The sequence below is a fragment of the Centropristis striata genome, chromosome 11 (genome assembly GCF_030273125.1).
Source record: "Centropristis striata isolate RG_2023a ecotype Rhode Island chromosome 11, C.striata_1.0, whole genome shotgun sequence".
NCBI lineage: Eukaryota > Metazoa > Chordata > Actinopteri > Perciformes > Serranidae > Centropristis > Centropristis striata.
Genome location: NC_081527.1, coordinates 32,284,090 through 32,311,787, shown reverse-complemented (window position 1 = coordinate 32,311,787; position 27,698 = coordinate 32,284,090). Strand labels below are relative to the sequence as shown.

At 37.4% G+C, this 27,698-nt stretch overlaps 1 protein-coding gene across 1 annotated transcript in view; it reads right to left on the bottom strand.

Moving 5' to 3' along the window:
* LOC131980442 (piezo-type mechanosensitive ion channel component 2) overlaps window positions 1-16,908 on the bottom strand; it is a 108,898-nt gene extending 91,990 nt beyond the window's left edge. Inside the window, exons 1-3 of the mRNA XM_059344684.1 lie at window positions 16,373-16,908; window positions 8,014-8,109; window positions 1,080-1,205 (exon numbers count right to left, since the gene is read on the bottom strand). Coding sequence (XP_059200667.1) covers window positions 1,080-1,205; window positions 8,014-8,109; window positions 16,373-16,436 — 286 coding nt within the window. The 5' untranslated portion in view covers window positions 16,437-16,908. The remainder of the gene's footprint in view (window positions 1-1,079; window positions 1,206-8,013; window positions 8,110-16,372) is intronic.
* Between the last annotated feature and the right edge of the window lie 10,790 nt (window positions 16,909-27,698).

Sequence of the window (27,698 nt, the reverse complement as noted above, 5' to 3'; positions counted from 1 at the left end):
AAAACTTTCCCTCTACACCTTCTCTGGCGATCTACGACTCTGTGACACTGCATCAATAGCTCAGGTCAGAGTTTAAGTACAAAACAGTCTGTGTGATGGATGGGGCACACGTGTGCACACACTCTGTCATAAACATGTGGCCCAACAAGTAGAGATTTCATCGTTTTGGTCTTACATGAGTTCTCAGAGCGAGTGACTTGTCAGAGAGCGGGGTGGGTTGATTTGTGTGTGGACCACCTGAAACCAACTTTCTCTCCTACAAATGAAATGTAATGCCACATGGATTATACTTCTTAAAATTACATAATGGGAAAATATATTTCAAGGATGTTTCTGCAAGGTTGCTTATAGTTTATACTACATATCAGTGAAACACGGACTGCAAGCGGGTTTTAATTTGTGTTTCCAAAAGTATCCGGTAATGGCAACTAAGGCATGGTTAGTATTTTAATGGTTGAGTTTAAGGTTCATACCTACAGCTGCTACATCCGTGCACCTCGTAAAAAACGTGACCACACTCTTGGACTATGATAGACTAATAGGAAATGCATTTACAAAGATCTGTCTTTATCAGTTCAGACTGCTTGTGTTTTCTCACATTTCTGATGCTGTTAAGAGTGAAGGTAACAGTTCAAAAAGAGGTCAGTTAGCGTCCTTTTTTTCTGTAACAAACATCTATCAAAGACATTTCCATGACAAACTTTCTTGTTGTTTTCTATCACAGTGATGAAACACCATAAATATGACAGCTAAACAGAATATTTCTCATATTCAGACGTGAAACAGACGTGAGCCATTGTTCAAATCACAAAAAGGGGTTCATTAATGAAAATAAATGTGAGAAATTGGACCTTGAACTATCAATCAAGTCTTATTCATTCCCTTTTTTAACCCCAGCTTCAGGCTTTTCTATTACATATTAGTGTATTTTTGTATGTCTTTGATTTCAGTTTGTTGCAAACCTTTTCAATCAGATCCATTCCTGACCTGCGGGTCGCTTTGATTTCAACATACACAACAAACAAGCATCTCTGCCTTTAGAGCCTTCGACCATAAAGGCTGTAGTGTACTGTACTCACAGTTGAAGTCAGAGGTGATGGAGTTCCCGGCCAAGAGGCTGTTGACGGTAATCTGATAGATGATGTGGAGCAGCACGAAGGACATACTGGTGAAGCAGAGGGACTGCAGCAGACGCCCTGTGTGGCCTGGAGGAGGAGAGCAGCTACAGTGAGTTCACTAACACCACTCAGTTTAAGGATTTCCACATGTTGTTTATGCACCAAAACCCAGAAAAGGTCGCTGATGGTTATTTTTCTCAAAGCCACAGAGAACTTTGTCTGACAAAACAGTGAAATTTTAATACTTCTTGAGTTGTGCAACATTAAAAAGTGCCTCTTATTTCTAAACTCACAGGGCAAAGCAAAGAGAACAACCATCCATATTCATGTGATCAGCTGGAGCGGTTTTGAATGAATTAGTGAAAAAGGTGGAGGTGACTGGCAGAGCACCCAAGAGGGATTTTCTGTGGATCATAATACATATCCTGGTTGAGAACTGGCAACACTACCACACAGCAGAGCTTATTTCTGTTGAAAAGTCAAATAAACATTCTGGTGGACCACAAGACCTCTAATTCTCTCTAATGCATTGTAGACGGAGCAAAACCAGCTTTTATAACAGATTTGGTTCTTCGGCTTCTTGGCTTTGGTCGAAATCTCTTATAAAAGCTGGTTTTGCTCCGTTCATGTTCGCAAGCAAAGAAAAAACTTGGCTGTCCGAGACAATAAGAGCAACAGGGACTGACCCGGTGTCTTCCTTCAATGCTGGTAAAGAATACAGCTGTCAGAGGACATTACTGATCCTGGGAGGGAAGGATGAGAGCAGTATGAGGAGCGGCCACAGCTGTTCAACACATGGCTATTTTACAGTGCACCTACAGGTATTTGGGATAATTTCAGTAGTTGTTATGGTGATAATTCTCTACAGTAGGGTTTCTCGGACCCCCTCTTGTTTGAGAGAATGAAAATGTTCATCCTCAGGGAAGAGCAAGCTTCATGGGTCACCTCCTCTCTGATTAAGAAATGACAGTGATGTTTCTTTTTATCAGCCCTGGGAGGTTAAATTGTCCCGCACATATCCGCGCCAGTTTGATCTGCTGGTTTCCTCACAGAGCAACATCTCCATCTCATTAACTTTACTGCATCCTTGCGGGGAACACATTAGAGTTTTACTATAGTGTATTGCACAATATCCTGGCAAAGGTGAAGCGCTACTGCTGAGCCTCGGGCGATCCAGAACTAACCTTATCAAATGTGTGCACCAACAGACCACGGCAGGCAAATTAAATGTTAAAGTGAAAACAATTTGTGTTAATTTCCCAGTGTAACTCCCTGGGCTTTCACAAAGAGGGAAAAGAATGCTTGTAAATACAGACGTATGAGGAGTGTTGGAGAGATTCTGTGTCCAAACGGGTCCAAAGGCTCTGGACAGCTTGGCTCCGTCCCCCTTTTTTCCTATTTGTAAAACAGCATTTTTGCTGTGTGACGGCCATTGCTCATCTTAAATTCACTTTGCTTCATTATTCAGCCTCAAAGCACCTTCCCTCGAGTACATTTTAAAGGTTTCCCAAACAGAGGGCATTGTTCAGTTTTAACGGCAGCTGCTTTTCCCCCTAATAATCAATCACAGAATCGTATCCATTTGACAACATTAAGACCCGATTTTACCATCATAGTGTCAGAGAGGCCCAATGAAATGTTTTTAATGCAACCATTTGGTCTTTTTATGAATTCCCTGCCTGAAGTGGTGAAATGTAATACATTTACTCAAGTGCTGTACATATATTTCTTGAATATTTCCATGTTAGGCTACTTTTCTTCTACATTTTAAAAGCCAATATTGTCCTTTTGACTCCACTACATTTATTTGACAACATTAGTTTCTGGTTACTTTTGCAGATTATTAAAGTGGCTGTATGCAGAATTCAGAGCATATTGCTTGCCTGTACACACATATTTGAGTCAAATATTTAATAATAACATTGTGTCAGAAAATATAGAGACTGATTGGTCAAGAAGTATGTGAGATCAGCAGCTTGATTTTAGCTACGCTTATTATAGATTAAAAATAAAAAAGACATGGATAAATAAAGAAATTATAATGTATTATTATGGTTCAAGCTATTCTGCAGTATATCATTAGCTTAATCTTTACCAGCTGCAATATTAGTGACAATTACACTTCAATATTTATAAACCAGTGATAGTCTGAAACAGCCTGCATTCTGCAAAATCAGTACTTAAAGTGTATTTTGATACTAATACTTCTTTACTTTTATTCAGTAAGATATTTACTGGGAAATAAACTGGGAAACTGAATCATGACTTATGGCTACATACATTTCTAGAGACTATTTCCATGGAAGGTGCCTCTAACTTGATAGAGGAATATAAGGAGGACCAACAAATACGTCAAGACATTTTGGACATTGTAAAATAATACAAAGACCCTTTCTTCATTCTTCTACCTATAAACACTTCCTTTGTGATCTCCTGTGTGCTTTTTATTTTACCTTGTTTTTTATTTGTTCGTCTGTGTTACGTTTGTCTACTTTTTAAATATTTTTTATTGTCATTTGGTCTTTGTCTGATGTGCCAAATGTCTAACAAAATGAAAAATGTTCATGCATATTGTAAGTCGTCTTTGAAGTTCAACTTGAATACAATTTTAAATGGGGAAAAATTTGAATGCAGGACTTTACTTGTAGAGTATTTCTGCACTACGGTTACTTTTACTTCAGTTAAAGTTCTGAGTACTTCTTCCACCACTGCCTGCCAGACAACAAAGTTTTTTAAAAAAAAGGACCCAAAAAAGTATGACAAAGATGCATTAGAAAGGAAAAAAAAAAGCTAAAGTAAGAGGTGTGTGTAAAGCCAGACACCCTCTGTTAGAAGTCTACTAGCTAAAACATAAACCTGATAAATCATCCATAACATCAAATATTTATACAAATTCATGCAACAGTACTAAAAGACTCCCCAAAGGGAAATTGTCGTGTCGGTGCCTGTTCACCAAGGCATATAGCACCTACTGTAAGTAACTGTAGAGCAACAGTTGAGGTTTTGTTCACCTCCACTGAGAGTTGAATGCCTTCGAGGGGATGTGGAGCCAAAAACTGCAATTACGACGTTAAGAGAGTAAATCACAAACAACAACAACAAGTTGCATAAGATATTGTTCGTCTCCAGTTAGGATTTGAGTCTTGTATACGGAGATATCCTTGGGCACTGCTGTGTTTTTTTTAAAGCAAATTACACCTAATGAATTATTCATGTTTTACATTTGGTTTAAATTAACTTTACGGATTTAACTGCCACATGTCCTTTTAAGATTCAACAGACAAAATGAAACAGACCATCAAAACAAAGCACTGAATTTAGCTCAATCCCTCTCCTCTAACTTTGACTAAAACAATCAGAAATGTAGAGCGAGTCTCTTTTCTGCAAAATGGGTTTTTTTTTGTCAGAGTGTATTCTGGATGGATTTCACACATTAATTAAGTGAACGATTCAAATGCCAGGATAGAGGAGATGACTGTCAAGTTGTGACTTCTGATTATCTGTTTAAGATTATAGTCACAATTTAATTAAAACCATAGTGGAGTAATTACGTTAAAACCACTTTTAATCCTAAATGTATACAGTCTGAAGTTAAACGGACAACCGATAATTAAACAGAAGAAATAAATGTTGGCAGTGCTATCACAATCAGCCTCAACCACAACCAGCTGTAAACTGGCGCGGCGCCCAAACTAAATCCCTTTCTCCTTCAGTAATCCAACAAATATTTACCTACAATGATTACAGTTTCCAATCATTTCATAATCAGACAAAAATAATCTCCTTTATTAAAACCCTGCTCACTGAAACTTCCTCATAGCGCGGCTCTCTCAGCCGGCAGCTCGCCTCGCTGATGACAGACGGCTGAGGCAGACAGATGCCCTGGCAGGTGTTGCACTAGAAGAATACTATCTTCTTTTGTGTTTTTGCTTCTGTACATGATCACTTTACAGTAAACACAACAATGCCCGGAGGAAGGTTACATAAACACGAGCTGTCAACTTTAGTCGTGGACAAAATGAGCTTCAGCGCTTCAATGAGATTTTATTGTCATCTCTGCCAGGAGGAAGCCTGGAGGGATCATATGTTTGGTCTCTTATGTGAGTGTGTAGGTGGATCTGTCTGTCTGTCTGTTTGTCTGTCTGTCTGTCTGTCTGTCTGTCTGTCTGTCTGTCTGTCTGTCTGTCTGTCTGTCTGTCTGTCTGTCGCTAACCTCTCATTCTACTGCACCAATTCCCTTTAGATTTGTTTTGCACATTCATGACTGTTATAAGAATTTTTCAGAGTGACCCTTCAATTAAGACAGTTGGATTCAGAGTATCAAAGTTTAAGTTGAATTTAATTAAAGTCTTGTACAAGAGGAGCGTTTAAATCATGCAACACATCGAGTACGGTTACAGAGAAAAAGGCTCACATGATAGTCAAAACTGTTGGCTTATATGCCTCCTATAGTGGGAGGTTTCCAACGCCTAGTTGACCTGTCTGACACAGATGCTGTTATTCTCAGTTCCCCAAAGTCAAAGGTACGGTCAGCAGAAATACGTCTGACCCGTGTCTGACTCCCCCTGTCATGTGTACTTCCCTTTATCTAAACATATAGTTAACCTTATCTAACCTGCCAGCCTTTAGCAGAAACACTGGTCTGATGTAACCCAAAGCCAGTGCCTCTACATAAAGCAGACAGGATCACATTTGCTTAGTATGATTAAAACGTTGGAAAAACCCCAGATTAATACAAATTTTTATAACAATGACTGTATGCCTAAAGACGTCTCATGGTTGCGGTGATTCATCATTTTTTATATAAAAAAACAGTTTTTTTATTTATTCATATTGTCATACTGCTAAAATGCCTTAATCTGAAACTGTCTGGATTAGAGTCATTGTGTGCATAACTCCATCATCTGTATATGTCTCAGCTTTCCGAGAATCACTAGCACCAACTTGAAGCATAATAACAACAACAATGGTGGACTACATCGTCACATGTTGCTCAACATTGGCATCCAAACTTGACCAAAGACTAGCACAAGACGTTTGTGCTGCTCTACCTTGTATCAATGACACTGCAGTTAAACAGATCAAATAGAATGAATGATGCACATTTTAGTTGGTCTTGTTGGTCACGATAACCCCGCCCCCAGCGCCTGACGCAAGAGGTTCGTGGTTCGAGACCGGTCGGAGACTGTTTGTATATCACTACTACATAAGTATGTACGTAATATTAATTGATTTAATTCCTATAAATGGATCAAAATGATGCCGAAATATCGAAATACCGAAATACATGATGCAGATGTGAAAAAGTCTAAATTCATGCTTTTTCAGATCTTTCTGCATGATGATAAGCAAACAACTTTTAAAATGCTTGTTTTCTGAATGGAGTTTGCCTCATGGCAGAGATCTGCACTCTACTGGGAGCATTTTTCTAGTTTATTTCACTTGTTTTATCTTTTAAAGAATACTAGTGGTGTAAAATTATAATTATATATTTTATAATTATTACTCTGTATTCAGCTGTTCACTTGAGACAAATGTCCATTTTTTCTTAGCCGAGGAGGTTATGTTATCGGATCAGTTTGTTTGTCAGCAGGATTAGAGAAAAGCTTCTGGCCTGATTTTCATGAAACTTGATGAAACACTGCAACAAGAGCCAAAGAAGAACCCTTTACATTTTGGAGAGAAAAAAGCCAAATAATACAGGAAACTTTTCATATTTATTAAAAAAAAGCTTTAACTGCCATGTGTTGCCCTATGTTTGAAGGCAACAGCCATCAGATCCATGAACATTGAGCTTTACTAGAAGACTTTTCTCTTTAACTATTGATGAGTGTAAGTGGTCCACTTTCTCTGCTCCCTCCTCTCCTCCTCCTCTCTTCCTCCTTTACTTCCTGATTGTTATTTCAGCTGGAGACGAGCACAGACGGCTGTCGGACTGGAAGTTGTTTCCTCCACCAATATGGGTTTATGTATTATTAAACACTGCATGTGGTCTCCTACAGAAACCCATATTGTGTGTGGTGTTTTGCGGTGAATGGAGTGCATAAAGGCACGGCTGAAGTTGTTGACCACAATCCCACATTCATCACCCGTAAGGAGAAGAGTCACCTCAGGCTCATAACGCTCAGCCTCAGAGTGATTTACATTTTTTTAGAGGTCAAGCAACTGTCTAAGGACAATGTGGAAGCAAGCTCACCAACTTTAAGAATGTTTTTCATTTTCTGAACTCTTTTCTAGACCGAAATACCAAAGTGATTAAGTAGCAACCTTCACGTCGGCTGAATTAACTAATAACACTTGTCATATGCACGCAGATCATGGTATTACAAAATAAAACCCATCTAAGGAATCAGTGGAGCCTTAGGAGCAACTTTTATATCCCCCTTCGATAATTGAAGAGGTAAGCCATTATCAAAAACAGCCCTCATCTCAATTTTCTTTTCTTTTTTTCCTCTGAAGGATATTTTACAGGCTGTTTTGGGTTTCTTTTCCCAAACAGCATAGCTTGTGCATTCAGTAATTTTATCAACTATATTTGAGCAAATAAACCAAGCCTGAAATGTAACTTCTCATCAGGCGGACGTTAGATCTGGCCCCTGATGGATCGCGTCTTTCTATCGCAGATCTGGCTCACCGTGGATCATTTTTATTATTACAGATGGACTCTTGCCCGCACTAACCGATATTACCTTTCATGGGCTGAACCGTGTGCCAGATCCATCCTCATCTCAAGGAAACTCAAGTCCCCTGGAGAAGGGCTGGTTTACATTACAGAGAACAATATTGCAATTCAAACTGGCTTTTTGGGGAAACAGTCGGAATTCTCCAGGCGATGCGAGAAGCCAAAGCCATCAAACGTGTGAAGTATCAAAAGAGAGTTAGGCTGTGACCTTACCTTGCATTGTTGTGCTTGTGGGCTCTGCGAAGAGTGGGAGAAGCAGGAGATAGATGAGGTAGATGAAGGACAGGGCGTTGTACCTGAACAGGCAAGCTGCAGAAACAAAGACACACATGGCAGATTTAACAGCAAATCCACTTTAAACACAAATCAACACCACTGATTCAGCAGTGTCTTTATGCTTTGTGTGCATTACGTAACAGTGGATAAGAAGCTGGCAGCGGTTACAAGCTGCCTGATCAGAAGTTGTCATTGATTTGAGAGAAACATGTGGTGAAACTCATTAAAAATGTTCCTGATGTAGAAAAGCTGCTCGTAGTCATAAAAAGCCAGAACATTCCTCGAACCAAACTTTACACTCACAAGCCTCATTATCTGTTCATCTGGCCTGCATCACAAAAAGAGCTCAAGCTTAATTCAGTCATTCATTCGGGGAATTGACGTTTGTTTTGAAGTACAATAACCACCCGGTAACCCTTGGGTGTTAAGAGAGAGAATTAACTGACTCTGTCTCTGCCTGCTGCACGGAGCCTCATGAAGAACAGCTTTATATCACATGTGATATTCACTTTGCAACAATCTCAAAGCATTTCATGGACTGTGGGCATTATTGAAACTGGATCCCTTTTTATGAAAAAAAAAAGAAGAGCAAAGAGTTTTGCAATGGAGTGGTGTCACGCACCAGATGTCCTGAAAACACATGATGGACCTCTGAGTTTGGACAGGAAAACAACTTTTGGTTGCCTAAACATTAAAGGACACACAGCCACATGGAGAGTGAAGAGTGTGAAATGTGTCTAAAAATGTTTTAGTCTTTTTGATCGAAAACAAAAATAAGATTTGACGATAATGTTGATTAACCACTTTTCAACATTTTTTCACACTGTAATTTTTGTATTTATGACCAACGCTGATTTTTGAGAAGAATAAAAGACACTGAAACAAACACAAACATTTTTTTCCCTTTAGAGCTATGATTAGTTGATTCATCAAATGATTAATTAGAAACTATTTTGGAAATTAAATTATTATTTTTTTATCTTGTGCACTTTTGCACAACTCTTCATTAATATTTTTTATACTGTAAACTGTACAGCTCTTGTATTCTAAGTATATTGTGTATATTTTTTCCATTTTTTTCTTCATATTTTTATTGTTTATCTATATATATATATATATATTATTTTTACTATATTATATAATACATATATATATATAATACATATATATATATTAGTCTCTATATATAATACATTTTTATTTATTTTATTTGTATATATATATATAATGTAAATTTTTACTGTTGCATTATTTTGCTCTTATTTTTATTTCACCTTAATATGTTAATTGTATGCCCAAACCATCAAGACATATCTTCAAATTAAAAAAAATTACCAGTTTAACCAACAAAATAATCATTATTGCTGTGTTTCAGTTTTTAGGATGTGTCACTACACAACACTGAATTATGTAACTCCACACACTCACCCTTTCCCGAATACTACCCCCCCACCCCCCACCCACACACACACACACACACACACACACACACACACACACACAGTACATACAAACCCCGTGGAGGCACATGAAGGAAGTCTTTTGAGCTCATGATGAAAGTTAAAACACTTAAGTGCAAACGTGACTTCCAAAAACCATTTATTGACGTATTGATTTGTCATGCACCTTATTTCCCAGAGTCAGACTGACCTGATTGGGGGCTTTTACCAGTTAAACGGCTCTCATAACCTGCTGCCTGAACGTCAATTAACACGTCCAAAATGAACCACACTGATGCAAACACTCACCCATTTTACCTCTGAAGCCTTTGCATCAAACACATGCTGATTTTTATTTTTTATAGCTGTAAATCAGCTCAAATAGCATTTCTTACAACATTTACAACCCACAGTTTTTCAGGTTCACATAAAGTATGTGATAAGCTCCCTTCCATCTTAAGTTTCTTTGAACATTTTCAGGAGGGAAGTACACAGTAACCCTGTACAAAATGTGGACACACAGTCTGACCTCCCAAATTTCTCTTCGCGGTTAAATCAACAAGCACAAAGTTTACAACCAGGTCAGCTGCGTGAGTTACAGTCACGGAGATCGGCCCGTCTGGGCAGCTACTGGTCTTGAACTACTGAAAAAATTACACTTAACTGCTGAAAATGGTGCTTTTATTTATCTTTGAGCACTCAATGGACCTATTCATTGACATTTGACTTGGCTCTGACTTCTCCCTTGCTGGAGCTCGACAGTAAGTAAACCTCCTGGTTTTCTCTGTGCGCAGATACAGAGCGATGAAAACTAACAAAAGTTAATAATATTATGGGGGGCCTGTCATCTTTGAGAAAACCGCTGACATGTGTAGATTATGTGATTAAGTTTCAAGTATGTAGACTGCTTGATATGCCAGACAGTCCAACCACCAGTGGCAACATTAAAAAAGCACTTTGAAATTGTTTGTTATTTCCTTTTCGAACCTCTTCCACAAAGCCTCTAGGGCAAATGCGTCACAATGTTTAATTTTTGTCTTACACTGCATTGTTTATATCCACACCCACTTTATCTTTGCTAAATGCAGCATTAAATAAGCTCCATAACCACCCCAGCTGGTAGCCTGAACCTTACTGCTGCTGTTATTCATCTGCTCAGAGTTACAAATCTAAAGGAGTCCGTGTGTATCTGTACAGATAATCTGACTGTATCTGCATGGCTCTGCTCCCACTGCTGGCCTGCAGACACTTGACCGCAGTCTTCCTGACCATTTGCCTCACTCTATGACTCACCATCTGAGGATTTTTACACAGGGAATGAAAATAAACTGCCGTTGTTTTCAGACATCAGATTACTGCAAAAACTCCCCATTTAGTCTGAATCAGGCTTTTGTCTCTCCCAGTAAAAGCTATTATTACAGCCACACAAAGCCTAAACACAAGAGAAGCGGGCCAGTCTTCGAAGCCAACTGACTGCAGAGTTTGGGCCCAAAAAACATAAATGTCATGATAGAAGATAAGGTGGTGCGGTGCCTGGCCAGGCCGAGCACTGAGCGATAACAGAGGAATTTAAACCCCTCTGAAGAACGTAATAAAGAGCACACCACATCAAGTCTATACCACTTCTGTGCAGAGCTGCTCTGTTTTCATCAGAAACTTGAAACTAAGTGGTTGATGGATGTCACATCCAGGATACAAACTGATTTTAACAAACAGAAACGGCTTACTGGGTAAAAAATAAGCTCTTCAGATAAAATAACACATCCTCACGGAACGCTTGTTTCATTCAGGGCTTCAACTGAAGTCTTCTTTCATTATTAATCCACTGATTATTTTCTTGACTACACTTTATTATATAAAATATAATCAAACTGTAAAAAGTACAAGTTTCCAGAGTACAAGTTGGTGTCTCTATTTGCCTCATCTTCTGCAAATCCAAGCTGGTACTGTATATAGTTAGTCCATAACTCTTTAATAATACTCTAATATAATATAATATAATATTCTATAGTTCTGGAGAAGTTCAGGAACACAGTAACACCAAAAAACACAGTAATCCCTCACTCCCATACAAGTAGGCCTCTGTATTTCTGGGTAATTCTGTAATTTCATACAGGTGTAGTACAGGTAACAAGATTTAGAAGATATGTTGTGTTGCATATTGTCCAAGTTTTAAACACAACAGAGTTATTCAAATATGACTTATTATAGATAAGGGCCAAAATAACTTTCTTTTTTAGCCATGTTTGAACTGATTTAGTTAGGTTAGGTTAGTTAGGTGTTTAAGCTATGTGCATACATGCATTTTGGCCTTACAGTTCTTCTGTTTTAAGCTTTTCTAATTGAGTAGCTTTGCCAAATAGGTGAAAATTCAAAAACAAGGCTAATGGCAATGTTGTCAAATCGTCCAGACTGAAATTCTCAAAAAACATTAAACTACTAGCCATTACATTGTTTGCTGGGAACAATGCAATGCAATGTACGAATCCCACTTTTCCTTGAGTGCAAAAAGAAAAATAGAAAATATTCACATTCGAGGGGAAAACTATGTATAATCATTGTTTCAGCTGATTGAAAGTTTACTATCAAAGAAGAGTTAAAAAAGCTTTGAATATTTGACTTTTTTGCCTAAAAAATACATTTAAATGATAAAAAAATCATCATTTTCTGTCACCTGATTAATAGATAAAGCAAGTATTAAATGCTAGCTATCTACTAGCTAACTAACTAACGCCAATGTGATGTGAACGTTATCGCATAGCATTTTTAGCCATGTAGCATTTCTGTGTAATGGTGAAAAGCTACAGTAGTATAAATGTTTGCAACAAAAGCACAAGAAAAGAAAAGTCAACTAAGGTTTGCTCACATTAACTAAGCTAACATTAGCTAGCATAAGCTTCTTGTCACACCAGAACAACTTAGGCTGTTTTAGAAATAATTCAAGTGTACTGAGTTAAGCAAAAGTATTTTATATTTCGCTCATGCAACCTTTCATCTTTAATAGAAAATAACAGTAACTGAATAAACGGCTGTAGCTTTGATATATTAGCCAGCTAGCTTTCTGTAGAGCTATCAAACAGCCAAAAATGAACAGTGTGGTTAGTTTATTTTAGATGACTAATCTCAAAGTTCTTTATCAAACATTTTCTTAAAATTGTGAATTTTCCTACAACTCTCTTTTTCATGTCTCTCAATTCTTATACTTTAAATGTAACATTGTCCATTTCTCACTTCTTTTCAATGTTTATAACATTTTTTTTCAAACCTCTTTAACATTTTTTGTGTGCACAGTTACGCTCCTGATTGTTTTACGGACTGAAATGTCTGAAAAGTTCGAATGAACCACCTATCACTATTAAAATTATGGCTAAAACAACCTGAAAACCCTTCATATAAGGTTTTATTTGTCTTGATTTTTTACCACTGATTTTCCATTTCTTTTGGAGCACATTTGACAGCTTTTCCTAATTCTTTTCAGGATAAACAATGGTAAGATTAGCCTATAGCTAAATAATAGATTACCACACACATAAACACACACCAAGGTTTGTAGTGAGGTTAAAGTAAGAAGAAAGTGTCACACACTCACACTTTATTAATTTATTGACATTTCAACCCCTTAGGCCTTCTTCAAAATGTAAAAGTCTTATTAGGACACATATGCCACACCCTAGTCACACATCTGATGGCAGAACCCAAAAAATATATAGCTGAAGTCAAAAAGCTTGTTTTTCTCTAAATGATAAAAATTTAACCTGAACTAAATTTCTGCCACATTTTCAGAGGCAACTTTTCTCTTTCTGCTTGATTTACACAGATTTTAATGTAGTTCTGGTTGAGTGGTTTTGTTGCTACCTGCTTAGATATTTAAAAAGTTTGTTATGACAAAATTAAACTACAATTTACATTAATTAAAGATATTAAAAGACCGATATATCAGCCGATATTTGCAGGTCACAAAAAAGTCTGTACTGTCTGATATGCAACAACATACATTTTTACAATTATAATGCAGAAAAAGCTGCTTGGGTTAATTTAGAAATGGTGTCATCATCACGTATTTAATGTCTCTACCTCTATCACTTAAAGATGACTGAAAAGTAACATAGAACAGTGAGAAACGTGGAGGAATATATCTCCAAAGATAGTGATATAGTTGTCAATGTATGATGTTATATTTAAGAAAGCAATATGTTTAAGTAAGAAATCTTTTGTGTACCTTTGTATGGTCATATCAGTGCAAAATCAGTACACAATCCACATAGAAAGAGTCAATTTCCACTCCAGTTCCACTTTTTAGTTCCAATTATTGTAAAGTAATAATAAAGGTAACACTTTTATACCACCAACTCTTCTCCATCTACCTCAAGACTTGTGACACAAAATATCAGCATCTATAGAAAACTGTTCTGTACGCACTTATAAATTTTGTCTTCTTAAGTTGATATTAAAACCTAAAACATCATGGTGCCTCTGCTGCAACCTGCTCCACACATCTGACCTGCATCTCCGCCTTTACTTTCACACCGCAAGTTTGTTACCAAATGAGACACTTGGTAAAAGTCCATGCTCATAATCATGTTCACACTCTGCCAGTAAACACATAAACAGAGGTCTGTTTGATCAGCTAAACTGTAGCTGTGTGTGCAAATGTATGTGTGTGTGTGTGTGTGTGTGTGTGTGTGAGAAGACTGTGTACACATGGGCCCAGCAGTTCTGTGCTTTTCAATAGAGGTGCTGTCAGATGGCCAGCAGGAAACACAGACGATGTAACGTCAGCAGACAAGTCTTTCACGAGGAGAAGCGATCGTGTGCAACATATATTACACTACAGAACATATGCAGGAAGGGTAATGTATGTGTTTGGAGTCAGATAACATCTGTGGTTCCTCTCTGTTTATTCAGCAGTGAGAGGCCTAAAGAGATATACTTTTTAAACCCTATCTTGTGGCTAAAATGTGGACCAAAACAAGAGACAGAAAAGAAACGAAACCTAAAATTATCTCCCGGCCACAAGTGTTACATAATCAAGAAAAAAACAATAGATGATGGGTTGATGGGTATTGATTTACACCAGATCGATTGAGCTTTAATTAAGACGAGATCTCTGACTGTCTGACAGAAACAGTGATGCTTACGGCAGAAAAACCTTCTTTCATGCGTTGACCGTACATCTACCCTTCTTTCCACTTTACATTTCCTCTACCCTGTCAAGTTTCTGTGCAGAGCTGCAGTGAATGACAAGTGCTCATTTGCACTTTGAAAAAACATAAAATATTAAAGGTATGTTTACGATAAAAGGGAAAGGCAATTCTTCCCTCCCTCGCAGCCGCATTATTAATTCATACTGTTAAAACGACTTTCCACGAATTAATGGAGACAATGCATGGCCTCACAATTGCTTTTGGAAATAAAGGGGCCGTCGGGCTGTCAAGTGATGCATTATGGTGGTACTGAGTGGGTCTTATCTATAGAAAGCATGCTGTTAGCTTTAAAAGTACCCCGGCCTCATAAGTCTTACCACAGTGGAACCTCAGAGGCAGCTTGACGCTAATCATTTTTCACTTGCGGCCTACCACAGAATTACAGCTTAAAACACAAAGTAAACTGCATTTAATAGAGTCCACAAGGTGTGATCATGCCCCGAGCTTCATCTATACAATCAGTGTTTTAACGTGGGCCTGCTTCTTCAGTGAAACTCAGAATATCTGAGGGTTTTCCAGTCTGCATAAAGCTGCTAAAACTCACTCTTAAATCCAAATAAACTGACAGCTTTGACTGTGAGTCATCGGCTAAATCTAGCATAGCAAAAGAGTGAATCAAACAAAACATTTACTAATGCAGCAACAATAACTAATCTGTGTGGAGCGGTTTTATTAACAAAGTTACAAATGATGTAAACAAGCCAAAAAACTCCACCGCTGACTTAAACTCAAAGGAATGTGAAATAATGCAAGACATGTAACACTATAAAGGCAGTATAAGTGTTAATTAACACTACAGGCATGGACTAAATGTCCAGTCAGCTGCTAAACAATCAATAACAAGATTGATTGAGTCATTAATAGACATTAAGTAAGAAACCACACAAGAAAAAGCCACAGAAATGTCTTTCTAATGCTTTAAAACACACAAAAAAAACTGTTTAACTTCCATTTTATTAGCTGTTTGAGCCAAAAAGGCAACCCAACAGAAAGAATAGTTTGTTTTTATTCTAAAAAGAATAAACTGGTTTGTGATTTGATAATTTTAAACTTTGAAAGAAAAAACACATGCACTTATGCGAGTATATATTTGTTTCTGCAGTTACTGGGAGCTCTGTTATCGGCTGTTTCCTTAAATTCAATAAAAGGTGACAGCCAGGTGAAGATCAGTGCTGGTGCACCAGTGCTCTGGTTTATATTTTATATATAATAGCTGGTGTGTTCTGTCCTTTGCTTTTGTTTAGACTCAGTTTTTAGAAGGCACAGACCTCAGCAGTGATGAGAAATGAACTGTGACCTCCAGCATCATGAGGTCAATCACAAATCATCCTAAAACTCAATTACATTCTCACAAAATTAGATTTTTTGCACACTCAATACTTCGGATTTGTGCTAGTATTCCTCACATTTTGATTTAATGCCACTCATGTTTATGTGAAAATGTGGAATTTCGCCAATTAACAGACTCACAATGTTAAACATAATGTGCAGCTTTCCTTAAATGTTACAGTTAAGAATAATAAAGTAATTTATAGGTTTAGTAACAGATGCACTATTAGTTTATTTGATCACACAATTGCACATGGCGCACAGACAACATTATAGGTTAATCAGGATGTTAAAAAGTGTGAATTAAAGAAGAAAAAACCTCACCAGCTGCAAGACACAGTGGCAGCAGCAACCTGAAGACCAGCCCGCACACCACCTGAGAGGCCATGGCTCCTCGTGTTCAATCCAGGTAAAAGTAGCTGAGGGGGGAAATGTCTCTCTAAGGTTTCTCTTGCATCCCAAACTCCTGCGCTCTGTCAAATCCCACAGAGTGGTGCGCTCCTCCAAACGGCCACATCAGCTCTCCCTGATGACACCTGGACTCCGCTGCTTATTCCAAAGTGAAATATTGCGCATTTAGCAGGATTCACCACAGCGGGCATGCCACCGGTTAGCACTAATGTCACCATGATAGTTCAGCTGCTCAGATGCGTGAAAGTCATGTTGACGCTGCACAAAAGTGTGCGGCGGACTCAGGTGCGCAAACAGCTGGGCTGACACAGCGCGTAGAAATACCGGAGAAAGGAGCCAACAAGTCCTCAAGTCCAATTAACCTCCCTTTTTAACAACAAAACCGCATAAAAAGGAAACGCGCCCAATAAAAGAAAGTCTAATCACACTTGTTTTCTGTGAAGCCAAGCAGGAGAAGTCAGAACTACCGGATGAATTTACCCTTCCCCTTTTCTGTCCCCTTGGTGAATTTTGACTTTCTGACTTCTGGTGTGGATTGAATCCGCCAACAGGAGGCTACAGGACGAACCTGGGATTGAAGCCTGGGTCAGCCAATCACAAGTCTTTATCCGGTGACCGGTCCAGCCCCCTGAGATAATTGGAAGCAAGAGGTGGGACGCGGAGATGGATGCAAATACCAGCACCAAGTATGAAGAAGATAACCCAAATACACAGCTTATTTTATTCCTCAAAAACATGTGAACATACTTTGGTATTTTGTCTAAATATTTAAACATATAAACATTAAATAAGCACGATCAGGAATGCTTTATAAATCTCTTGAGACTATCACTTATCGTTGCATCCTTTCAGCTCGTGTCCAGCTGTTCATTAGTGAGAAACAGCGACGCCTACTGGTTTAGTACCATTCTGCACATACAGCAGATCCACTTTAATATAATCCTTGTTGCCACAGAACAGGCCTGTCACATTTCTCCTCGCAGGCAGGAAAAATGGCTTTACCAAAAAAAAAATTCTTGAAATAATTAAGAGTATTGTAGCAAAAACATCTTCTCTGATGACATTTAATCCAGTTATATGCTGTGTAAACAGACATGTATCATGACTCAAACGTCAGCCCCCAAAAGAGCTCAGTTCTGGTTTGTGTTTTTCCAAATATTGGGGACATGTTAAGTTGATTGGTATCATTGTGGGTTTGGTTGTCAACGAGGATAACGTGCAACGAGGTTTAATCTTTGTGACAGCTGCTGAAACTGAATCCAATCCCAGTTTATTAAATAAAGCGTGTTTAAAAACAACACTTGACCAAAGTGCTGCAATCAAAAACCATAGAAACCATAAAACAACACAATAAACAGACAAAGACCAAAAGGATAATAAAATTAGAAAAAAGAAAAACAATAGGAAACTTTCATAGCGAATTAAAGCCAACAAATGAAAATTGTGAGACTGGATTTCCAAACAAAACAGTTAGTCTAAGGGCCAGTTGACATGCAGAAGCAACCAGTTTTAGACAACAGGGCCGCCCATAAGCTCAACAGTGACCGTCTCCAGTCACGTAAGTTAATTTCCCATTCACATTCTCGACTAGTCATGTTTCCATCAACACATTTCTCTGTGCATTTTGAAGATTTGCATGAGTAAAGCTTGATGGAAACGACAAAATTCTGAGAAAAAATATGTTCGAAAATGCACATAAAAGTTATAACACTTGTTTGAGGTGAGTTTAGTCTTTTTCGAAAATAGTTAATGTGCTAAATGGGAGATGGAAACATTTATTTCACATGACTAATCAGCTGTTTCCTCTCTGACATGAAAGAACAATTATAAATTGCCAGATTGAATCTAATTCCTAAAAACTATTATTTTCTCTCATCACTGGCCAAAGTTGTCCAATTAGCAACCCTTTTTCAAAATTATTTCTTTCTTGCTCAATCTCTACTTCTTCTCCTGTTTACTGACGGATTAGCCTGCAGTAATACATTACACTGCCATCTTCTGACCAAAATACATTTATGCAGCTTTATTTATTCGCTCTGAACATATTGATAGAAACCTCCCTAATTTGCATTTTCTTTAATGCAACATTTCAACATTTCGCTTCAAAATTTGATTTGTCTTTAATGGAAACACGGCTACTGACGATTCAGAAAAACTTTTGGATTCTACAGAAGCAGATACCAAATGGGACAAAGCACAATAAGCATTGAAAAAAAAACAGGTATGAGTGAGTCGGTCATTTTAATCTGATCTCCTGCTTTAACTGATCCTTAGGCAGGGTTGTATTTATTATTTTTAATTTAATTGCACACTTTTTTGTTTTTGTTAGTGCTTTTAGCGATATATTTTTTTGACAATTTATATATTTTATTTATGTTTTTTCACTGTTTCACTACTGTATCATTCTGTCAGTCGTGTTCTTTTCATTTGTTTTAAGTTTTGCTAGCATTATTTGCGTTTTCTGTCATTTGTTCTTCTGCCTGTGTGATCTCATGGCGTTGCTGTAAAAGAGCTCAATGCTCAGGCAATTTCCCCTGAATAAACAAAGGATATATACCATTGTTTCATGTTTTTTTTAACTGGATTTTTCTGGATTTGCACTTCCAGAGATTCACTGTTAAGCTCTGTAGTCATGTTCATCCTAAATATAAGCAAAATATCCAAACGGTTTAAAACAGCACAAATAAATATTGTATTCATTGTTGCTTTAGTAAAGTTTTCCCTGTTTCATGATGAAAACCCACTCTCAAATTAATACACATGCCCAGACATCCATACATATGTATATACAGAACATAAACTCCCATTTACAGCTCACCCACACAGACTCAGACATACTTACATTTTGCACAAAATACCCTCATTTGCATCACCACCAGAAGTTCAATATTTCACTTAACAAGTTAAATATCTCAACATTTATTTTGGCACAAAATTTTGCACAGTTGCTCACCGTCCCCGAAGAATGAATCCTACCATTTGTGGTGATCCCGCGACTCTTCTTGAGTCATTAATGAGTCATTTCATTTATTTATTTTATTCTGTGGTAAAATGCCATTAAGAAAGATGCCTCAGGCGGCTCTGCTGTACACTGAGAACTTGAGCTGACTCACATAACATTTACACGGTGTTAAAAAAAAAATGGAAAGAATTATGTTCCAACTTACACAGAAACTATTGAGAGAGTTTGAATATTCAACTCCTCCCAGTGATGACGGGGGTGAAATTGATTGAATGCTCACCTGCACAGTATGCATTAATCTTCTTTATTTCCCACAGTAATCTATATTCTTAATCACCTCTTGCTGCTTTAAGTTACTGGTTATGTTATCCTTATGCACAATCTGCATTTTTCCATCAGTGGTGGAATGTAACTTGTACAGTTTTGACATGTACTTTACGAGTATGAGTATTTCCACATCAAAACAAAGCAGCAAGTGGATGAGTCAGTAGTGTAGGGTGTGGATGAAGGAAAATGTCATATTAGAGTGTGTTTTTAAGGTACACGGGGCCCCGCTGTGTCCCCCGCTTTGATTACAAGAACAAGAGAGCACAGAAAAGCAGATGCATTCAGCAAACGAGCAGAGAGGCTGTCACACCCGAACTTCTATTAGCAAAACTCTTTATTATAGCAACATCTTTATGTTTTTATATTATGTTTAAATATTCTTAAATGTGTGATGTGTGTAGCTGTGTTTTGTCTGTGTCGTCTAAGCTGCTAGATGTCTAAATGTCCCTCTGGATCAATAAAGCATCTATCTATATCTCTCCATCTCTCTGTCTGCCTGTTTCCTCTTTTCTAAAGTCATTTTTTAATCAAGGCTCTTTATTACCATAACATCACAGCTGTGTTTTATGCTCATTTTTATCTCGGGAGACAAATTATTCTTCCCACTTAAAAATGATCTCATTAAGACCAAAAAAATCATGTTTTGATCATGTTGATATTTCATTGCTCATTGCATTTGCAGCTTTCCCAGATATCTAAAACACGTAGAACTCCACTTATTTATCCCGGCTATTAAAAGAAGCTGCATTCAAAAACAAGCCGAGAAACGCTGACCTCATGTTTACTTGTTGTGTGTACTACAACAAGGAGTGGCCAAATATTAACTGGAGCATTAACATATGATTAAAAGCAATCCATCCTGTATGCTTTGATAAGTTTAATGACTGTATTGACAAGGAAATGATCCATGTCGTTTCCTCTGCGTCCTCTCAAGTGCATTAGGCAGAAGAAGAGCAAGGCATGATGGGAGCAGTCAGGACCCGGCCAAATGACCCTCCTCTACCTCCACGCTGGAAACACGGAGCACTTTAAGGTTCCTGTTCGAGATTTGATGAATCACCGTTTGGCCAAATCACCAAAACGGATTCAGTTTATGAAAATAAGAAAAATAAACAGCCACTGAGGGAAAAAGCTGACTTTGAGAGATCATTTACTTAAGTTTCTGCCAACCTCTCTGCCCCGAAGCTTCACTTTTCCCTGGAAACCCAGACGGCTTGGATGCTATGCTGTGTGAGCGAGCAGTCAGAGAGCCACCCACGAGGCCCTGAGCTGCAGCCAGCCATGATCAATAACCAACCTCAAAACATGGCAGCCCTTGATTTGTTTCTGCTGTTTGAAGTCCGGACCTGCTGATCTAATCCCTCAGATGGATGCGAATCTTAAGTAACATTCATCTTTGATCCATTATTCATCTGATTCTTGAGAGGGGAGTTATTGATAAATCGGCCAAATGGACGAACAGTTTTGCTTAGAGAAGGTTCAGGTCAGTCAGTCCTGACTGACTTACTGACTGCTTTATGCTTTAACAGCAACAGGATTTGTTGTGCTTTATATCACATTATAACAGCTACAGGATTATTTATGTTGTTTTATATCACATTATAACAGCTACAGGATACTTTATGTTGTTTTATATCACATTATAACAGCTACAGGATTATTTATGTTGTTTTATATCACATTATAACAGCTACAGGATTATCTATGTTGTTTTATATCACATTATAACAGCTGCAGGATTTACTTATGTTGTTTTATATCACATTATAACAGCTACAGGATACTTTATGTTGTTTTATATCACATTATAACAGCTACAGGATTATTTATGTTGTTTTATATCACATTATAACAGCTACAGGATTATTTATGTTGTTTTATATCACATTATAACAGCTACAGGATTATCTATGTTGTTTTATATCACATTATAACAGCTACAGGATTATTTATGTTGTTTTATATCACATTATAACAGCTACAGGATTATCTATGTTGTTTTATATCACATTATAACAGCTACAGGATTATTTATGTTGTTTTATATCACATTATAACAGCTACAGGATTATCTATGTTGTTTTATATCACATTATAACAGCTACAGGATTATTTATGTTGTTTTATATCACATTATAACAGCTACAGGATTATCTATGTTGTTTTATATCACATTATAACAGCTACAGGATTATGTATGTTGTTTTACATCACATTATAACAGCTGCAGGATTTATTTATGTTGTTTTATATCACATTATAACTGTTGCAAGAATTATTGTGTTGCTTATTATCACATTATTACAGCAACAGGAGTTATTTGTGTTGCTTTATATCACATTATTACAGCTGCAAGATTCATTAATGTTGTTTTATATCACAATATAACAGCTGCAGAATTTATTTGTGTTGCTTTGTAGCTCATATATTCTTTTGAGGCCTTCCAAAGGGGCATTGTGTTGAAAAGCATGTATCATTTTTAGGCTTTCTGGGGTAACTGAGGGGGTTTTGGGCCCAGGATCAATCACTTAGATTCCAAGGCTTTCACACATAGTGGTTATGTATATATATATATATATATATATATATATATACATATATATATATACACACACACACACACACACACACACACACACATTGTGCAGCTGTTAATTTCCGTTGATTGCTCTGCTCTGATTGGCTGACCCCAACGCCTTTGATCCTTTGATGTGATTACAGTTACGGATACAAGCACGCACACACACATGCGCGTAAGCGCGCACACTCCTCCAGATACACATGTTTCACACACACACACACACACACACACACACACACATTTTGAGGTTAAAGGCCATAGGTTGCTGTATAAATAAATACTTGAAAAGGAATGCTTGTTGTAGGTGTGGTCCTTGTATATTATATGGTATTATAACATCACTAGTATTAATTGTTTGAAATCTCTGAAGAATCTCACCATAGTGTACACACACCGGCAGTAGCCCCCGTGGCCCTTTCAGAATTTCGCCAGAGGAAATTTTCTAGTTATTGTTGTTGTTGTTGTTGTTGTTGTTATTATTATTATTATTATTATTATTATAGCCCTTTATTAAAAGAGATTGGTGGTGCCAATGAAAGACAGCAGCACTTTTACAGACGTGATTCTTTAAAGTTTAGAAATAATTTTTTTACCTTAAAAAACAACAGTCAAGAAAACACTCAGCTGAAGGTCAACCTATTTGCTTTTGCTGGAGCTTTCATCTACGTAACACAGTCCTCAAAAGAAGATTGAGTTTCAAAAATGGTCCTGTCTGTCTACTCCGTCACAGAAACCCTGCCAGCCTAAAATATTCATGTGACTTTGTGAGAATCTTGCTGAATTCGTTGTAAATTCACTGGAGACCCCACAGTGCCAGTCTGCAGCAGCTTTTGCCAAGAAGAAAACAGAAGTGCAAATGAGATTAACGTCCAGATTGCTTCAATATTGATCCGCGAGTGAAATCCAAACTGTGTGTGTGTTCAATATTTACATGGATGCACTTTCCATGCACTCTAAAGGTGCCTCTGCTTAAGTGGGCTTTTTAGTGTCTTTCTGTGGTCGCTGCGGGAAGATTGTCTCTTTTGGAATTCAGATAAAAACTGTATATGACTACATGAAAACCTTGTAACTCCAGTTTGGATGATGTTCAGGTTTAAGCTGCACACATGTGAATGAACCTCCTGTTGGTTTATTCTGTGATCTCTGTATGCATGCATTAATAATAAACATACGGTAATCAGGCACTTTTTATAATTTGTTCAAAACATGACAGTTTGAAACTGTACTGGGGGTTTCCCGGCCATTATTTTTAAGCTAATTTTTAACATCGGCATGCACACACACTCACAATAACAACGCCAACTAGCCAATGCTGAGCAATGTAAAGCATGCATTTAGCACTAAATATAAAGTACAGCTAAGGCTGACAGCATTAGTTTTGCAGTCAATTGTTCAAAGTTTTGAACAAATTATAATCTTAACCACATCGTGGCACTAGATGAAAAGTTACAGAATCATGTATCATCAAAGTCTCAACCAAGTGGCAGCCTCCAGTCTGATTGTATGAAAGTACATGAGAAAATGACTCTACATCTCACTTTATTTATTACCTCAGTAAACATTTTTCGAATGAGTTTATGGTGTCAATCGCTAGTTTAACATTTTCTCATGACTACTTTAGGATTGACAGGTTGCCACCACAGCGACATGTGTGTTTTCGTCTTAGAAGCCTTTCAAAGTGTGTTCTCAGTTCATCAAAGTTAATTGATACCTTTGTAAAAAATCTAAGTGGATTGACGCATTGAAAGTTCTTACAACTTCATATCAGCAAAGGACTGGCCCAATAATTTCCAATAAGTGGTGAAAAAGAGAAAATTGAGAAAATGTTGCAAAATTTGAAATGTTTAGAGCATAATACGCATAAAATATAAAAGATTGAAATGGTGAAATGGTGTAATTTTGTTGACTTTGGTCTAATGATTTTTGTTGCACATACACGGTTAATGGAGAAGAAAACATAGACTTGGTTGTTATAGCGTTATATAGCGCCACCTTGAGGCCAGTTAGTGACTTTATGTGCCTGAGTAATGGGCAGAATGCAATCAAATTGACTTTTTGACCAACAGTTTCTGCTGCACGAACAATTTTAGCAGATAAACATAAGAAAGAAGTAGGAAGAAGAAAACGTAAATTTGATTGATTGCTATAACAACACCTTTAGGCCAAAGTGTCATTTTATTTGGCAAAGTTTTGAGTGGAATATGCAGCCAGTCTGCCAATAAGTGTTTAGCCTCACAAACACTTTTAAACAGAGAACTAGAAGAAAGAAGGAAAATGAGAAAAGGAACAACAGCTCTCCAGCAGCGAGTGTGGCTGCCGGACCTCTAGAAAAAGAAGCTAGTCCTCAGCGGGCCAGGTTAAAAACTCAAGCTTCAACTATCACTATCAAACCGTCTTCCCTTGATAATCATTACAACCCCAAAGAGCAGTCTCTGCATCAATAGCATGTGATTCCAGACTTTCAGAGAGACAAGACGACAAGCGGACAGAGCTGAAATTATTTATCTGCAACAACTGCATGTCTGTCTGGATGTAAGAAACCAGCCTTAGAAGCTATTTTATATTTTAAATTGAAGAAAGATAATGGCATTCATTAACTGGTGACTGAAGGTCTGTTTAGTGGTGTCATCAGGACTTATATCATCTCGGCATTAGCAGGCAGGAAGATGCTCATGTTAATGCACATATACAGGAAGTGGGCCTCATCATAAAGAGCTGATATGTTGGCAGATGTCTTGTATTACCTCTGGGTTGTTTGTAACATCACATTAGAGCTGCAGCACTCAGAATTGAAGAGTAGCCTTCTGCCGTGAGGTCATGTATTATTAAGAAATGTTTGTGCGTCTGAAGAAGTCCCAAAGCAGGGCAAGAGTTTGGCTTTTAACGCAGCAGCGATGACCTAAGGGGTCAAAGGTCATCGGGCTCATTCCTCCAGTCCTGCTGCAGACAACAGCCTCTGTGTTTCGCAACACAATGGACTTCTTAGGAGGAGTAGGCGGCGTCTGCTCTCAGAGAAAACACAGTGAGAGACTTGATGAGGAGCGTTTCGAGTGTTTCTGTGATTACAAATAATAGATTAGAATAAATCTTCTTATCTTGTATCTTATAATAAAAATTATAAGATTCAGTCAGAGGTTACCGACCTTTCAGCCAAGAATTGTAGCTGTTTACTTTATTATCTTACCTTTTCATCTAGCAGTGCAGGGTTAGGTTTGTTTGGTAAACATTTCATAAGCTTTAAATGCCGACTCTAATAATAAATTATTTGAGGTTAGCGACTCCTTCTGGGAACAGTCAACCTCCCCGTCCTCACTGTCACATACATCTTCATTTCTGATGTTCAGAGTCATGATTCAGTGTTTCTGTGTGATGAAGTGCTGTTTATGTTTTCATGATACCTACTTTACCTCAGCGGCTTGCAGAGAGAGAGAGAGAGAGAGAGACAGAGAGAGAGAGAGAGAGAGAGAGACAGAGGGTGGGTGATGACTCAGAATGACCTTTAACATCCGCCTGAATATATTGTTTTGTTGTCAGTGCTGGGTTATATGTGAAGTTTGAAGGAGCAGAGTAATGGCGCACTAAAAGCCAGTGGTTGCTTCTTAGATTTCATTGGTCAGTATGACACTATTGAATGGACGTTTTACTGTGACTTGTATTTCAATGCAATATATAAAATATATATAAAATATAAAAGTCCTGGCTAGAAGTCCCTTTTGTGCAGTATAACACAGTTGTAATGCCATATGTCATAACAAAACAAAAATCAAACAAACAAAAATAGTTGAATTTCTCTGATATATTCTTTAAATTGGAATAAAATGGAATTTATATATACAACACTTCTCCAAGTGCCCACAAGTTTCATGAATATTGGAAAAATATATTAGGTCTCCTAGTGCTATATACTATATTGAATAATTTACTCTACTTGCAACCTCTCCTGTCCTCTCCTCTCTGCTCTGTGTAAACAGCCTGCAGGTATGGCCAATTTTCAGTAAATCTTTGTCACATGACCGTTAGTTGAATCAGAATCAATCATGGCTTCACTGTGTCACTTAGGAGCACAGAATTGAATGTATTTAACAGGATCTAAATATTCCAAAAGGTTTGATTTTGGCTATATTTTTAATAAGGCCTGTAGAATAAAGTGACTCTGACAGAAACATCGCAATTTTACGTTTTTTTTTTGGGTTACTTTTTAATAATGAATAAAAATTTGGCATTTGGCAAAATTCTGACAGTTAATTTGGCATTTAGGTGCATTTATTGTAGTTTTTAAACTATCTTTTCTAACCTATAACCAGGAACTTTTTTGCTCTAACCTTTAATTAAGAAGTATTTTTGTAGCCTTTTTTCCAGTGCCTAAACTTAAACAGAAGTGAAAGTAAAATGTAAGGAAACAGGGACCAGACATATGAACTGATAACAACCTATTGGACCTGCTAGAAGGTGGAGAAGGCCCCTACTTTCCCATCACTGCGTCCATCTCTTATTTTTAGAGCCCATCCTCTCCATTTTACACTGACATCAACACATGCACCTCCTCTTACCGCTCAGCAGCTTTTACACGAGCTGCTCAGCATCATCATCATCCCAATCTGCAGATGGATCACACAACAAACAACAACTGGTGAGTGATTTATCTTGCTCCTGCAGAGAGTTCATTAGGTGCCTAATGCACATCTAATCTGATTCTACTTTTAATCATTAAAAGCACAAATAACAGCGCCTCCCCCTCACAAAAACAGACCCTGATTGAAGTTGAGCTCCTTCCTGTGATATAATAACCTTGTTAAGAGCTGCGTATTATCCTTGAAAACTCAACCAATCATCAGGCCCTGCATTAGGTGTAATGTGATTGTAACTGTTATTTAAAAGTTTCCTGCTGACCCTGCAAAACCTGCTCTGCGCCAACACCTGTTTATATTCAGAAGACATTTATTTATTGATCAGTGTGGTGAAAAGCAAAAAATCTCAGTCAGCAGATGCAAAGAAATATAAGAATATAAAGCACCAACAGAAATGTAAAAAAGTAGAAATAATAAACTACTTGAAACAATACAAATTAAAAGTAGATGCTAACTCTTTAATTCTAGGAATGGATTATTATTAAGTACTGAAATACAGTAGTAGTTAAAGTACTGGAGTATGTGTACTTAGAAACACTTAAATATTAAAAATTAGTATTACAATTTCTGAAAAAGTACATCATTAAAAACCTAATTTTAAGAAGCCTTTAAAAATACTATTCTATAAATTGTGCAGGACACTACAGGTAAATCGGGTAGTTCCCTAGTTGATAACTTGCATTAAGAGAATTCATTTTGTATTACAAGTTTTCAGAAGTTTTGTTGAAATATGATGCTTGA